The sequence below is a fragment of the Rhinolophus ferrumequinum genome, chromosome 10, assembly GCF_004115265.2.
Source record: "Rhinolophus ferrumequinum isolate MPI-CBG mRhiFer1 chromosome 10, mRhiFer1_v1.p, whole genome shotgun sequence".
Classification (NCBI taxonomy): domain Eukaryota; kingdom Metazoa; phylum Chordata; class Mammalia; order Chiroptera; family Rhinolophidae; genus Rhinolophus; species Rhinolophus ferrumequinum.
Window position 1 is genome coordinate 21,223,911 of NC_046293.1, and position 17,790 is coordinate 21,241,700.

At 36.8% G+C, this 17,790-nt stretch overlaps 1 protein-coding gene across 1 annotated transcript in view; it reads right to left on the reverse strand.

Annotated features, from left to right (window-relative positions):
- Nucleotides 1-15,805: 15,805 nt before the first annotated feature.
- Nucleotides 15,806-17,790, reverse strand: part of CFAP54 (cilia and flagella associated protein 54) — a 253,643-nt gene continuing 251,658 nt past the window's right edge. Inside the window, exon 68 of the mRNA XM_033116208.1 lies at nt 15,806-15,931. Coding sequence (XP_032972099.1) covers nt 15,812-15,931 — 120 coding nt within the window. The 3' untranslated portion in view covers nt 15,806-15,811. The remainder of the gene's footprint in view (nt 15,932-17,790) is intronic.

Below are 17,790 nucleotides of genomic sequence, written 5' to 3' on the forward strand. Positions count from 1 at the left end.
TATGACTTTCTTCCTGTGAAATAGCATTAAAACCCACTGCTTCAAAAACCACTTCTACTCTATTTATTATATATGAGAAATCCCACAAACACCACAAGCCCAAAGTGGTTACAGAAAACCTATTGTCTTTGACATCAAACCTGCTCCTCCTACTACTATATTCTGCGTCTCAACCAGTAAACCCATTATCCATCCAAAAGACCAAACCAGCAGTCCAAAAATCACTGGTAGCGTCCTCCTACACTATCTTCTCTCTCCCTCCACATTCTATCAATCATTAGATCATATAGATTTCACTTTCTAAGTATCCTTCAAAGTCATCCCTACGTTTTACCTCAACATACCATATCTAGCTGAAACTATCTAGTCTGTGATAATACTATTACCTCCCAGTGAGTCATCTTACCTCCAGGTCTGTCCCTATGTAATACATGCTCCCAACTATTGCCAGAAGGATCTTCCTACAAAGCAAATATGATCATTTCACTCCTCTCCTAAACTTGCTTCAGGAAATGGCTCCCCACAGTTTTTAGAGTAAAGTTGTAACTCCTTTGCTTAGTACACACAGCCCTTCATCTGTGACCAAATATTTATTTTAAACACTGTGTCCCACGTGCTGTGGTAGATGCTATACTTGCAAAAACCAAAACAAAAGTCATAGTTTCTGCCTAAAAGAGCTACTAGATGGGCTTCTGTGCATATAGATTTTAAGTTCTCTGGAGAAAGTTACCAAACAATAAAAACTTGATGAAAATTTACAACACAAATGCTGTGATTCAGGCTTTCGTCACCTTTTCTGATTCTAGGAAAAAACAACATCAAATACATGATCCAAGAGACCCCAACCTGCATTATTTGCCTACTGCAAGCCCACTCTTACTTTTAGCCATTTTGTTTGAACTGTGATAAGGCTTTTCTAGAAAACATTAAAGGAGGCTTCAGCCCCAGGAGCATCCTTTTTGCATCTCCTATAGCTACTGATTGATAGTAGCAGTCAAGGAGACTTGAACACCACAGCCCTGCACTCCTTACCTTAAGGAAGAGCGCATTGTCTCTGCATCCACGTAAATGCACCTGTGGGTCGCATAGCCATCCTGTGTTCTCTAAACACAAAATAAAAGATGCTCTATATTACTTGGTTTCTAATTACATGCCACAGACTTTGATGCAATATTACGAGGTTATAGTATCTAATTGGTTCGGTGCATGCTTCCCGTCTACTTCTATAACAAAGGGTACATTAGGCTGCTTTATGTGTATGGTTTGACTTTGAATAAGAACAGGAGCTCTCATTTTAAAACTAGGAATTATATCAGAGGGAACAATCCTTCACCTGCTGACCTAGCGGGTTTTTTTCCTTCTAATTTTCATGAGTCTAGATGCATCTTTTGTAAGGAAAAAATGCTTTCTGGCTGTTAATTTGACAGCTGGAAATTTTTGTTCTGGTTCACCTGTACTTTCATCACTGATTTCAGCTTGTGAGGAGGGGGTCGTTGCCTCAGAGAAACTACTTTTGAAGGCTGACTATTAAGGGTCTGAGGGTGACTCGTGACACAGGTAGATATGCATTAAGCAGGTTGTTGAATAGGAAAAGAAAAAAGTGGTTTGATATATTTCCTTCCCCCTGTTGAAGTATTGACCCAAAAAGCGCTTCTTAGGAGCTAGTGTAATTCTATTTCTTTATCTGGGTACTGGTTACTAGGTGTATAAATTTGAATAAATTCATTGAGTTATATACGAAGGATTTGTACAATTTCCTATATGTATGATATACTTTAATGAAAAGTTTTCTTAAATACGTTGCAATATTCCCTCCCTACCTGGTGGATAAATAGACATACATGCATATACACACACACACACACACACACACACGCACACCACTAGTCTGTGCTCTGTGATTTCTCTATCAAAGCACTATTAACACATTGTTATTGTGTTTTGATTAACAATCTTTCCTAATAGTGTAAGGTGTTCGTTCAGTAAAATTCGCAGAAATCTTTAAAATGTGACCAAGAGAAGCATTCTAAACGGTCTAAAATGTGTGCAGTGTAAATGAAACAAAATTTAAAACCTTTATGTCAAACTCAAAGTAACAGCCAAACGTAACTTATGCAATATCAGGCTAGCACATTATGAGAGTAATTCCATCCAATCACCTTCCCTCCCCTCAGACTATGTGGGTTGCTTTCTGCCTCCAGCCAGCTCTGTGTAATTCCAACATTCTGGGGTTGGAATGTGGTTTACGTTGTTATATCACATATAATTCTTACGTCTGAATTAGTTCAGTTTATAGATCATTTTCCATCGTATACCTTAGACTTGGGACAGATTTCCCTTGATTTCCCCACTGATGTCTGCCTCTCATAGAAGGAAGGAGCTTTACATCGCTCTGTTGCTTTTCACCCTTTTACCCTCAGGGATCTTCCTTCTCCCATTTCCCCTTCCCCTTTTTATTGGTCTCCACAAGGAATTAATTTCCCATTACCCTTTCCTGTAAAACAATTTAGACCACTGCCTCCTACTGGCTCAGGGCTTCCATTGACTTATTCTCAATGTACTCTGTAAATAACGGACCATTTTCTCCAAGGCTTCCAGCAGTAAGCTCTACTACCAGTCTAAAATTACATAGCTGAAGCCAGAGAGCTGAGTCAGAGGTAAATGAAAAATACCGAGAAGCCACTCCTCCCATCCCTTCCCCTAGGTACCTAGAAAGGATGTGGGGGGCACAGTACCCTCTATCATGCTTGGGATGGGTGTCAGATAATTTCCAAGGGAGAAGGGAACAATATATTTCCCCACTAGATAAACTGTGCAATTTCCCCCAATTTTGAAAGCATATGCTGCTAAAGTCAATTTTGGTTTTAAATAACACATTTTTGTCCTCTTTGTTTCACATCCATCATCTGAACTACACCAGGACATATGTAATAAAGAAATCTATGCTAATTATTCATCAGGACACATTTGTATTGTATTCTAATGTAACTCGCACTTGTGGATTTCAAAGAGCTTCCCCAGATTTAATTAATCCTTAGCTTTGCTAATGAAAAGCATTGCTTCCACCCAACGTGAGTTTGGGTTTTTAATCTGTTCCTTAAGGTCACTTCATTTGTCTCGAAACTATACATTTATAATTTAACATTTCAGATCTTTCACATTCCCTATTAAGCAATTATTTTGATTACTTCATTATCTTTCATTTTTTTTCCTAGACTACTTAGGTTGGTTTCTGCCTGCTGCTAGCCAAGTGTAATTCCGACATTCTCTCTCACTCCCTTTATTAGCATGATTTGCATTAGCAAGGGATTCATTTTCATTCTGAAGACGGAAAACAATTTCATTATCTGATAAAAATTATCTTCTCATATGCTATAAGAACCAATTCTCCTCATTTATGGTCTCATTAGGCATTTCATCTACCCAATATATCTCCTCAATTTTTCCTCTTTCTGGAAGTAATCATTCCTGTGGTTCAACTAACAACGGTCTTGGGCTAGTGATTTTCATTTTTCCCTTCCTTCCCTCTTTTATTCTTTCTTTTCCTAATACAGTAATTGCATCATCTCCTCTGTAAAACCTTTTAATTCCTTCTCTCCCTAAATATTTTGTTCAAGTTTTGTTCTAACACCCACACTGTTGTATCGTGAATTTTAAGTTTACATTTCTATTGTCTTTAATACAGTATGATCATCTGTGCTGGGCACAGCTTATAGATCTTTATGTTTTCAGAGACTGGAACCATGTCTAGTGTATGGCAATGATTTAAAAAAAAATGTATATTAAAGCAATGACAAACTAAGTACATGTGCATATTCATTTTTATTTGGAAAACTTATACTTTCCAAATGCAGGAGAGAATGGAAAAGCCAAAGCAACTTGATAAGGAGGTAGATCAGTTGGACAAACTGAGGACAAGCTGAAGAGATATACAGATCTGAAAGTAACAGGAAGTAAGTAGTTAAACCCTTCTAGTGGGAGCTAAAGCTTGAGGCTACAAGAGGCCGGTTGAGTAAGAGTAAAAACTCAAAGTAATATCTGCAGTATCTGGGTACATCACAAAGGACCAGATGTGGCAAGAGCCACGTCAGACCCAGAGCTTTCTCAGCCAGCAAGATATTGAATCATGACCATTTCTCCTCACTAAATATTCAAAAGCTAAAGATAGTGCTAAAAAAATTCCTCAGTCTGAAGTTGCATTCTTGATTTATTTCTCAGTTTTATTCATCCCTCAAAGAGAGGAAAAAAGTAATCACAATACTTCCTTTTCATCATACGCGTGTTAGAAATATAAGGAATGCTGCAGCATCATCCTGTGGCATTAAGTTCAATTCCATGGCAAAGCCAAAGTGCCTGCTGCTTGGAGCTGGGCCTATTTTCAGGAAGTGGAATTTTGATTATGTTAAGTTTAAAATGGTATTAAACCTTTAAATGGAAATGTTAAACAGGTAAGTGGCTATAGGAGTTTGGAGATAGGGGAGCAGTCTGGGTCAGAGACAAAAATTTGAAAGATTTTAGCACATAAATGGTACTGATATGGTCATCTTGAGAGTGAGTGTGGTGAAGAGAAAAGAGAGCACATGGCAGGAAGAGATTTTTGCTTACAACTTTGGTTAGACAGTTTCTAAGTCAGGGGTCAGCATTTATGACCTGCAGGTCAAAACTGGCCCTCTCTGCCTGGTTTTGTTCAGTCCTTGAGGTAGTATGGTTTTACATTTTAAAATGATTAGGGCAAAAAATCCAAAGAAGAAGAAAGAATATTTCACGACACTTGAAAATTACACAAAATTTAATCGATAAAGTTTTACTGGAACACAGCCATGCTCATTTGTTTACAGATTGTCTATGGCTGCTTTTGCACCTCAACAGCAGAGCTGACTAGTTGCAACAGACACACAAAGCCTACAATATTTACTGTGTTGCTCTTTATAGATCCAGTTTGCTGACTCGTGGTGTTGTGTGAGCATGTGAGTCCCGGAACTGCTACTGCTATTGTTACTACTATGAGGGGAAACCATTCTGAATATGAGCTGTCACAGGGAAGGAGGCTGTTGAGATACGTGCTGAGGAATGGAACCAGAGCCCAGAAGTGTTCATGAACCTCTGAGGTGAATCAAACCTGAAGCCCACTTTACCTCCACTTTTCAGTTACATGAGCGAATAAATTCCCTTTACTGGGTGATCCAGTCAGAGTAGATTTTCTATTAAACAAAAACAAGGTTCTTAACCAATACAGTTATAAGATCCAAATGGAATCTCAGTGCTTTTTGCCCTTAATATACCCAAACTTGCTCAAATCTCCCATTTTATATCTATACTGGTCCAGAGCCATTCACATGATTTCTACAAATTCCCAAACACTTCCTAGGTATAACAGGATACCACAGACTGGCTGGCTTAAACAACAAACATTTACTTCTCATAGTTCTCGAGGATGGGAAGTCCAAGATCAAGGTGCTGGCCAATTCAGTGTCTGGTGAGAGCCCTTCTTTCAGTTTGAACACAGTTGCTTTCCTGTTGTACCTTCATGGTGAAGAGAAAGAGGTAGCTTTCTGGTCTCTTATAAGGGCACTAATCCCATCGCAAGGACTCCAGCCTCATGACTTCATCTAAACCTAATTACATTCCAAAGGTCTCATCACATTGGGAGTTAAAGTTTCAACGTACAAATTCTGGGGGACAATCAGTCCATAGCAATTACGTTCTCATGGCTCTTGCCTCGTGAATATCATGCCCATGACATATGCCATGTAATTTTCACCCATTCTCCCTCATCGTGAGTTTCCCAATGACTTCATTTTTTCATATGCTATCTGTATATCTTTGGTAAATGTTGATGTGCTTTGCCTGCTTTTTTAAAATGAATTTTGGCTATTTCCTTTTTCATTAACAAATAAGGAGATAGTGAAACAATAAATAAAGAATTATGTTGGAACTTCAAAAAAAAACAAGCTCACACACACTTTATGAAATGCTCCATTTTACCTCTAGCAGTAACCCATGTCTTGAAACATACTTGATATTAATATAGTCTCACCAGTTTTCTTATGTTCAGTGTTTGTATGGTATACATTGCTCCATCCTTCACTTCCATGATGCTTAATTCGATGTTAAGTTCATCCAATGAATTTTTTTATTTCAGATATTATACTTTTTAGTTCTAGGCTTTCCATTTGGTTATTTTTTCTAGTTTCCATATCTTTCCTGATATTTCGCTTCATCCATTATTTCAGTTTTTTTCAATAGATTCATTTACATGTATATCATGGTTACTTTAATGTCTTCATCTGCTAATTATAACAACTGGGAATTTGGTAGATCCATTTGACTGTTTTTCTCTTGATTAAGGACCCCATTTTCCTGCTTCTTTGTATAGATAGTAATTTTCCATTATATACTGTACACTGTGGGCAATATATTGTAGATGATAACATGATCTTTCTCCAAAGAGTGTTTGTTGAGTTTTGTTCTAGTAGACTATTGAATTGCTGACAAATTGCCTTGATGTTGAGGAAGCTTGACAGAATGGGTTCTTGTTGTTTTGCCCTTAGGCTTCAGTTGTAGTCCTTTGTCCTGGCATCTTATTCCTAAAGGTGGTTCTCTTAGGGTTTCAATGAAAAGCACAAAATGTTTAGTAAGTCCCTTGTACTTGGCTGGACTTGAATTCCAAAACTTGTCTCTGGCACCAAGTATCTGCTGAAATCACTGCTCAGCTCATTTAACCTTCCAGCTGTTACGTTCACTGACATCCCCTCCTCAAGTGCAAGTGCAGTTTGGTGGTCAGCCAACAATTCGAGGAGAATTAGTGCACAGATCTGGGGGTTTCTGGCTCCTGGCTCCTGGTTTCTCTCTGTTTTTTTTTTTTTTTTTTTTGGAATATTCCTCTTTAATTTCCAGATACTCTGACCTCTGAACCCTCGTTCCAGTCAGTCAGCCTCTTCCTGAAAGAGCTCTGTTCTTCAGCACATCACACGATGAGAAGTGCATTCAGGACAAAAGCTGTGTAGCTGTGGATCTCACCTAGTTTGTTTCCCTGATTTCAAGGATCATGTCCCGTTCAGTTTCTGCAAATTTTCAGTTATTCTCCCAGTGCTTCTGCAGTTATTTTACTTCTGATTTTTTAATTGCTCATTCTGTTTTTTAGTCCAAAGTTTAAAATTGTGATTAGCAGATTATAGGTAGTTCAATAAAAGCTACTCTGTTATGAGTGAACTCTTCTTACAAAAAGCAAGCAAGCACACAAACAAACAAACAAAACCCTCTAGTCTTTCCAGGCAAAACTGAACTTTCCTGAAAGGTGTATGCAATAATAGAAGATGTAATAATAGTAAGAGATAACTATATTGAGAATCCAGCATCTGCTAGCCACTGTTCCAGGTACTTTACCTATCACCAATTCACTGATGAGAAAACTAAAACTTAAGAAATTTGCCCACGTTCATATAAGTGGTAAGTAAGAAAGCTAGGACTCCAACCCACGTGGCCTGATGTCATTGCTGGCTCTCTTTACTACTAGACCATGATGCTATTTAAGTGCGGGCTGTTTCTTGATGGAGACGCTTTAGAGGGGATTTAAGCCTGTAGTAGAGAACTGAAATGAATAACCTTTATGATCCTTTTAAACCTGTGAATTCATCATCCTATAAAAATCAGCCAAAAATATAATTTTTATGTTAGAAAAATTATTTTCCCTCAATCAGAAATCCAGAAAATGTACACATAAAAAATATTTTTATGTATACTCAACTCCTGCAGAATCGTTTCCCTTTACTTTAGAATTTGACTTACAGCATCTCAAGCAGAACTATATTGTATTTGTGGTTACCTGAATTGGTGCAGTGTTGGCTGTACACTGTGCTCATTTTGAATGCATGGTCAAGATTGATAAACCAACTTACTTCAAGCAATTCCAAGGCATTAACCTTTGAAGTTTTGAAAACAGTCATTTTTTCACACCACCCCAAATACGTTTGAAAAATATTTTTAACCAGTGAAATTGTTCTAAGAAAAAAAGCCACATGGCAGTATTTTTCCTCAACAAAAATGGAACTGTTTTAAAGATCAATAAAAATATCCCTTTCCTTGATATCTTTCCCTTGCTACATGACTCCCAAATTGTTTCAAACTCATTAATGAGCAATGGATATTATTTTGCAAAAATAAAATAAATGAAAAACCCTTGAAAGAAAGTCTACAAACTACAAATCCCTTGACACAGTTCATTGAGAATATCTTCTCATAAAGACCCATGGGAAAAACTGCTTTCTGGAATTTGTACCAAGAATACCAGTATTTCTAAGTTTGTGATGTGTTTTTCCCTCACAACACTGTTGATCTTGTAATGCGTTGTATGTACTTATCAATGCAAGGTGCAGAAAAGCATGCAGCCACATCAGTGGCTGACCTCTAGGAAATGGAAAGGTTGTAATAGCATCTTTTTTGAAGGAATTAACTCCAGGATCCATCTTTCTTCCAGATCTTTATTTGTTTTCTTTGCCTCCTTTTTCTTATCTGGTTTTAATTAATCTTATCTTTGTCCTGAATGCATGCTTGTAAGCCACCTTAAATCCCTTTTTTGAGCAAGTCTGAACACAACTAACTAAAGGGTCTAGAATCAACTATCACAGTTTTAAAAATAAGAACCATTGAAGTTGAGAGGCAAATGAAAACCTGAAAAAAAATTTTACAATACATATGAAAAGGGTTAATAGCTTTGAAAGTGAGGGATTTTGGAAATCAACAAGAAAAAGACAGGTATGAGTAAACCTCCAAGACTGAGCAAAGGTTCTGAAGAAGCATGAAATAGAAAAAAATGCAATGGACCAATAACAAAAGTGAAAAACATTCAATCTCAGTGGTAGTCAAAAAAATGCAAATCAAAATTTAATGAGAAACTTCTGCACAAAATGGGAAAAAAAATTCATCTATTTCCTTGCAATCCATCTACCTTACTCCCTGACCTCAAGTTGGGGCACAGACATACCAATAAGCATGTATAAAATAGAGTGTGCATGACAGGAGCATGTATGTTACATGGAGGCATCAGGAGGAAGTGATAAAGACAGGTCCAAGATAGGCGAGATGCCTGTGCTGACTCTGGAATGAAGAGCTGCCATCATTAGATGTTCTTTTTTGGAGGAAGGGACTGCCTAAGTGGCAGTCCTCGTGTGCGAAGTCTCTGGCTTATAGTGGGCACCTGACAAATTTTTTTTTTTAATAAAAAGAGTGGCAAAGGACATTTTTGCCAGGAAGCAAAGGCACAGAGTAATGAATGAACTCTACCAAATGAACAAATGTACGCATGAATGAATGAGCTAAGTTTGACAGGGAAATACTAATATATTTATGAAAGAGAGATTAAATGACAGCCTCCAAAGGACAAAGTGAAGATTTATTTTTTCCCTCGTATGGATCACATACATTTATTACTAGGAAGAACTCTGGACACTTCCTTGGGATCTAATGACATCCTCATTTTTCATTTTTTAAAACTGCCTTGGGTGAACCAAATCACAAGGTCTAAAGACTCCCAATTCAGGCATATTCCCAGCCAATAGGCTCTGGAAAGGCCTATCTGTGCTACACCTTAGGGAATGTGAATAGTTTCTTCAAATCTCAATATTTTTCAGTCTGAAGACTTCCCCCCTGTCTATTAGGGAAGATAAGTAGATATGCTATAGGAAATATATTTAAATGTCAATCTTGGTTGTTTCACAGTGGTAGACTCCTGGCTAACTTTTATTTTCTACTTTATGCCTTTCAATATTTTGCAAATTTTCTGCATTAGTCTTGAATTGCTTTTATAATGACGAGAAAAGAAATCAGTTCAAAAACTTCTTGTGACTTTTGTAGGGGAGAATTAAGTTAGGAAAGTTGTAAAACTACTTAGAAATCTTCAAATTACTTAGAAATCTACTAAGCTTTCACACTGTGGAAAATTTAAAAGGAAGGTTCAGGGTGATTTGTACTTGGGCAGAATATGGTTATAGACCTGTTCCATTCTAAGCTATTAAATACAAAACATATAAATGTTATCTTAAATATCAAACAGGACCAAAGGCAATTTAATAGCAATTAATTCTGTTTTATCTCTAAAGCTCCAGTTGAAAATGTCCTTGTTGCAATAAAATTCCTCTGCCTCTTAACCCAGTATTTTAACTAATGAATTTAATTACAAAGAAACTGCTGTCACTAAAGCCTTCTTCTTAATCATGCTTGTTTTTATGACAAAAAAAAAAAAATATGTTGCCATGGAGATTTTAGTGTCAGTGTTGCAAGCTCCACTGAAGTGTAAAGCAAAAATAGAAAATGTGTTTTGGTAAAGAGAAACTTCTTAATGTATTTTTAAAAAACATTTAAATTATGGATGGTAGGTGGATTTTTCAAATGAACCTCATTTCGCATAACAAGCAGTCATGTAAAAAGTTCTGCCTATATCTAATTTCTGAAAATCAAATAATTTAAATTATAACTAGGGAACTTACAATTGATAGGAATCATACAGGGAATCTGCCTCAATTTAATTAAACATTTATTGAGGCTCTCCTATCTTATATTAAAAATTAGTATTTTCATAGATTGAGTTTTCTAAAATTGGGTACATGTATAGTTTGACATTAATTTCAAAATGATTTTCAGTTGTCATTAAAACCCCAAATAATGAATCAGATGTGATCTACTCAGTTACAGTCATATAATGAGACCGGAGTCACAGCTCACATTTAACGGTGATTTCCTGATAGGTGAGCCGATAGCCACACGGAGCATGATGGCCAACAAGATGAGGACGGTAAATGGTGTGTTCGTTTTTCATTTACGAAATATGTCATGTGTGTAAAAAAATAGAGACCAGTATAACAAACCCCAAGCTTAAAAAAGAAAATGTTACAAATACAAATGGAATCTATTCAGCATTTTTCCTAGACCACATTCCCCTTTCTTCATCCAGTGGGTGACCACAAACCTGATTTGGGTGTTGACCAGTAACCTGCGTTAACAACATGTTTTTAACACATACTTATACATCCACCAATACTTATGTTATTTTACCTGTTTTTAAAATTTTATATAAATGGTATCATCCTATATGTACCCTTCTGCAACACTTCATTTTTTTCTCTTTTGTTCAATCTGCTTTTGAAGTGTATCCAGATTGTCTCTGATACATGATAAATGATAATTAATTCATTTATAACTTCTTTTTAGTAGTCGGTTATTCATTCATTTGTAACTTCTGTATAATATTCTACCGTATGACCACACCATTCTATATTTATCCATTCTCCACCTGAGGCATGTTTAGTAGGTTTCCTTTTTTTCTTTTGCTATTGTAATCAATGCATCAGTGAACATTTTTTCCCAAGTTTCCTTGGGCACGTGGGTAGCAGCTTCTTTGGGGATATACTACAAGCATTTCAAATGTGAGAAAATGAGAAACAGTGATTAAACAGTGGACTTCTGGGTCCATTGTTTTCTCCCCTAATCTAAGTTAGGGGCTTGTCCAATCCTATGCACACATAAATAAGTTAAAAATAACATTTTATGTTTTATGGATTGCAGATGTCTGTGACATTATGTATATTTCAGCTAAGTCTCCAGATGTGGACACCCGGTAGGTTCCAAGATACATTAGCAAACAACAATGTACCCAGTCTCAAGCTAATGAGACCCAAAAGAACGTGGGGCAGGCTCACACATTTGTGACAACCTTCAGCTGAAGATGTAAGACTGTGCTGTGAAAATATACCTACAAAACTATATGCCAAAGGGCACTGGTAAGAGCCAAATGAGCAGGCAGTGCTTTAGGAGTTCTGGGAGCCCTATCCTCTGTCATTTGAACCAGGATGGAGAGATTTGTATATGGTTTTCTGTAAAGGGAAGGAAGAGCAATGCAGACCAGAAGCAGAAACCAAGTTTTCAGGACACCCAGAGGTGTACCATTTTTTCCCCTACAATTCAGTGAAGAACAACAGTTAACTGGGGTGGGAAATGTGTAAAGTGTCTGTACCAGAAGTGAACTGAGACCACTGCATTTAAGCCTCTGAATTGCCTGCAGGTGGTCAATTTCTAAAGCAATCTCTTGAAGATTGATGTAGAGAAAGATAAGGGAAGCTGGGGTTTTGTTAACCCTTCACTCAGCTGCTGCACTGCTCCTATTCCCTGGCTCCCCACTTCCCTCCCCTCTCTTTCTGCTTTCCTTCTTCCCTTTTCAGTTTGCCTCCTGTCATTCTGTGTTATAATTAAAACAAATAGAAAACTTCGCAGGTGTCTGCTATAAAGCATTTGCAGACTGTACCTTGCATGAAAAAAAAAGCAGCTGGAAATTGTGTAATTTCGTCTTTATGAAAAAACCTGAAAGACATTTCTGGAAATAAACATATTTTTCATTCTGGTAGATTTAGAATTTTCTTTTTGTTTGTGCTTCAGCCCAGTTCCTCACCATTTCCTCACTGCCTTGCACAGAAACTCTCAGCTCTAACTAGTGAGTGTTCCTATTTTAGAAGAGGTGGGAGATTTTTGGAATGATGGCTTAAAATGGGAAACAGTGACTGCAGGGTCTGGTGCAGTTTTACGAGTAGATAGCATTTTTCTCAGTCCAAACAACATCTAAGAATAACAGAATCTGTAAGTTACTAAAGGGGAGAGAAGGTAAAAATGTGCTGAAACACTAGCTGTAATAGTTGGAATGGACTTTCCTTTCCCCAGAGAAAAACAATATACTGGTACAGATAACAATGGGGACACCCTCACGCTTTCTTGGGACATCCATTCAGTTCTACCGGTCATTTAAAAAAAAAAAAAAAACCCGCTCGTAGGGCAGACCATGTTGTTCCCATTTTATCTTGAGGCTCAGCTGTCTTCCTTTCTCTCAACTTTCAAATTTCTCAGAGCCGTGGAGAGGGCACGAGGGCTGTGGAAGCCAGTTGAGCAATAAAGAGCTCAGATTCTCCAGTCAGACTGAGCTGAAATTTAAATCCTGGCTCTATCTCTGACTGTGATCACCAGGTAAATTACCTAACCGGCCTTATACTTGATTCCTCATATGTAACGTGGGGTCAGGCATCCTACATCCATCATGGCTGTAATGCTTGTGAGGATAGAAGGTACAATGCCCAGCATGGTAAATGCTCCAGAAAGGGTAGATAATAATGGTAGTGGTAGGGATGGTGGAGGCAATACCTTTGCTTCTCTTCCTTTTAGAGCCGCATAGTGTCATTTTGCCTGGGTCACATCCATCCATCCATCCATCCATCCATCCATCCATCCATCCATTCACTCATTTAACAAACATTATAGACTTCTATTATCTGCCAGGCATTGTTTTAGGGTTCTATGAAACACTACATGCCTTTATATCCTAATATTTAAAATAAAGAAAAATAAATAGCATGCAACAAGTAAAAACTTAATAGTGACGAAGAATGAAAGACATGGATACACATGTGCAGGAAATTAACATCAGGTTGCAGGACGTGACCTTGGTTATTAGTTATGCTATATTCCTACACCTTTATTAAATGTGAACTGCCTTTGGCTGTGCCTTTTTGCCCTGTTTGCTAAACTTGGCATAATAAATTAAACTTCCCCTAGGAGAAACACTTTATCCCAGCAAGAAATTTATAAACCGCAGCCCCTGGCCAAAGATTGGGAAACCTTCATCACATTACAGCCAACACCCAAACTGTATTTCATAAGAGGAGACAGTCATCAGACTTTTTGCTTTTTTTTAAATTCAGTGGAAAATATTTTGTTGCTTTCTCTTTCGTTTTCACTAAAACATAGTTTCCTACTGGTCTTCTTGCCTTTGTTTCTTCCCTTGCCATTGTACACTGCATACTTATCATCCCTGAGAGCCAGGTCATCATTCATTTTCATTCATTCATTCATTCATTCATTCATTCCCTATTACTCACTCAATATTTATTGAATGTCTACTAGTGCCTGGAATTTGCCACTCTTCTCCTTAATCACCAGTGATTGTACCCTATCATACATTGAATGAAGCCCATAGTCTTCGCTCTAGTTTCACCCTTAGAGTTTACTTTATTTTCTATTACCGTGTTTCCCCAAAAATAAGACCTAGCCAGATAATCAGCTCTAATGTGTCTTTTGAAACAAAAATTAATATAAGACCTGGTCTTATTTTACTATAAGACCAAGTCTTTATAATATAATATAATGTAATATAATATAATATAATACCCGGTCATCTTTCACTATAAGACCCAGTATAATATAATATAATATAATACCGGGTCTTATATTAATTTTTGCTCCAAAAGACACATTAAAGCTGATTGTCCAACTAGGTCTTATTTTCGGGGAAACCGGGTATGACTGTCCACTCCAGATAGGTAGTTGTAAAGTCCTTTGCACATACATCATATCCATTTTCATTTTTATGCCTCTGTTCTTTCACGGCATCCTGCCTACCAGCAAATTTTCAACCATCAAAATACTTATCATTAAAATTCTTGCTCAAGACTCATTTCCTTTATGTAGCATTCTAGGACAATTCTAGCCTGGCTGTTCCCAGACTTTGGAACTTTCATGCTAAACACAATGGGTCAGAAATGCATGATCCTCTTCCAATTTGGCAGGGCAATGAAACTCTTAGCACAATGACTATCACTACCTCAGGTATTGTGCTAAGTACCTTCTTACATCATCTCACTTAATTTAATCCACACAGGCATCGTATTAATATCCCTATTTTACTGGTGAGGAAACAAAGACTTAGGCTATTTGTTACTTTCCCAAAGTAGAACTGGTAAGTGGTGAAGTTACTATTCAAACTCAGATCTATAAAATATCATAGCTCATGCTCTAAAATTTTATGCAGTGTTGCCTCTTGGAAATGTAAAACATGAAAGGTCTAATTTGCTATAGATTTCTTCCCAAATCCGGTAGATAAACTTCCAAAGATGAACTTATCACATGTTGAGATTTCATCCAGAGTTTCTCTTTCTTGACACTACTTACATTTTGGGCCAAATAATTCTTGGTTGTGGGGAGCTCTCTTGGGAATTGTAGGATATTTTATAGCATCCCTGGCTTCTACCTATTAGATGACTAGTTATATTAATAAAAACATCTTTGGAGGGGCAGCCAGATGGCTCAGTTGGTTAGAGCGCGAGCTCTGAGCGACAGGGTTGCCGGTTTCATTCCCACATGGGCCAGTGAGCTGTGCTCTCCACAACTGGATTGAAGACAACGAGCTGGAGCTGAGCTTCCGGAGGGGCAGCCGTATGGCTCAGTTGGCTAGAGTGTGAGCTCTCAACAAGGTTGCCAGTTCAATTCCCGCATGGAATGGTGGGCTGTGCCCCCTGCAACTAAAGATTGAAGACAGAAACTGGACTGGAGCTGTGCCGCACCCTCCACAGCTGGATTGAAGGACAATGACTTGGAGCTGATGGGCCCTGGAGAGGCACGCTGTCCCCCAGTATTCTCCAATTAAAAAAAAAATGTCTTTGGAGATTCCCAAATGTGACCCTAGAGGCAAAATTCCCTCCAGGTGAGAACCACTGGTTAATTCAATCTTGCTGTATGGACACATCTAAAGACAATCTAAACATAAACTATGTAAACATGGGAATAGTTACACTGTGCATGAACATATGTCCTATGAATAGTTCTGTAAGATAGTCTTAATAAGCAACAGTACTGTCATTTAATTCAAATACAGTTTAAAACATTACTAAAAACTATAATTTTTAAAGAAACTTTGTGTAGGAAAACAATTTTATTTTGTTTGTTGTAAGATGACAGTTCTTCTTTCAAACCAAGAAAAACATTAAGATGTATAGGATGTTTAGGGAATAATCGACACAATCCAGTTGAAAACGCTTCCTCCTGATATGATGCAACCATGAGCAAGATCAAACAGTTTCTCAAGACTGAATAGAGATGACAGTGAGATATCAAATGGGACCTGATGAAAAAAGCATAAATGTGTTCATGAAATACATTGTGTCAAACTGTTGACTGAAGTAATATTCTCAAAACACACAAATACCAATTCCATATTATTTTGTGAAAGATATGTAATTCTTGCCTAAGTTAAGACACAAAGTTTTTTATCCCTACACTGCTGAAATGTCACATATATCATTTTATATCCTATTAAGATTCGTATGTATGAGTCTATAAAAATGAGCCTATAAAACAGCAGATACTTCTAGAAATATGGATTATTTGTATTTACATAATCATTGTGCATGATTCTAAATGTGGGACTTTTGGCTCTGTTCCTAATGAAATGTTTTCCTCCATAACATACTGCCAATTGACAAGTCTCCCTCTCTCGTTTTGAGTTGAAGTCTGGCCACAAGCAAATTATGTTAGGAGCTTAATCTCTCTGAAAGAGGTACTGTGTTACCATGCTGAGGACTAGTGCAGCCAAAATCATCTGAGCAATCTGAAAAATAGGAAATAAGACTGCTTTTGTGATCATAGCACTGGTTATTTGATTGGGAGAAGGACAGGAAGGAGAGAACAAACATGAAGGAAAGGAAACAAACGTCTACTGTGGGACCCACTTCATGCACATTTCCGTGTTTCCCTGAAAATAAGACCTAGCCGGACAATCAGCTTTAACACATCTTTTGGAGCAAAAGTTAATATAAGACCTGATATATATATTATATTATATTATATTATATTATATTATATTATATTGTATTGTATTATATTATATTGTATTATATTATATTATTATATTATTATATTATACTATATTGTATTATATTATATTATATTAAAGACCTGGTCTTATATTATAGTAAAATAAGACTGGGTCTTATATTAATTTTTGTTCCAAAACACATTAGAGCTGATTGTCTGGCTAGATCTTATTTTCAGGGAAACACGGTAGCTACTTGTAAAGGTGAATGAGCCAATGTCACGTAGAATGACCAGCATGAATTAGATCCTTGTGGGCCTGAAAGAAATTAGAGGACACATCTTATTAATTTCTTGTCTACTTATTAAATGAAATTTTAGTCGCAAGAAAATAGTGAACCTAAAAATGGAGACTCGTTTTTATTTTTCTATTTTCACGTTATTGGATTAAAAAATGAGAAAAGTATTTCAGTGGTTTTTTATAACTTCAAATAATAAAGAGGTGAATACATAAAAAATTAATAATATCCCCTTTCTCACTTCCTGGAGTAATTAGTGTTACCCATTTGAGGAGCTGTCTTCCAAAACTTTTAAATCCTCATACAAAATATATTCATGTGTGTTTTTTCTTTTCCTTTTCTGTTTTCCCTTTCTTTTTTTGAAAGAGTATAACTAGATTCCCATTATTTGCTTTTTCAGTTACCTATATGTAAGAGAAATCCCTCCTTAGTCAGTTCAGGGAGGCAGAATGACCAGTTAAGAGTATGCATTCTGGAATACGACACTCTGGTTCAAATTCAGACCTCACCACAGACCAGCTATGTGAGTGAGGCTGAGTAAGATATTTGATCTGCTTGAACTTTAATTGCCTTTTCCATAAAATGGAAATAATAATAATTCCTATGTAGTATTGTTACAAAGATGGGATGAGTTTATACACATATCATAGAATTAACTCTTGAACGATGTGGGAATTAGAGGTAACTACTCCCCATGCAGTAGAAAATTCGCATATAACTTGTGACTCCCCTAAAAGTTAACTACTAATAACCTACAATTGACTTGAAGCCTTACCAATAACATAAAAAGTTGATTAACCTTTTAATCAACATACAATATAAAAGTATGTTATATGCATCATATACATTATATGCATTATATTATTACAAT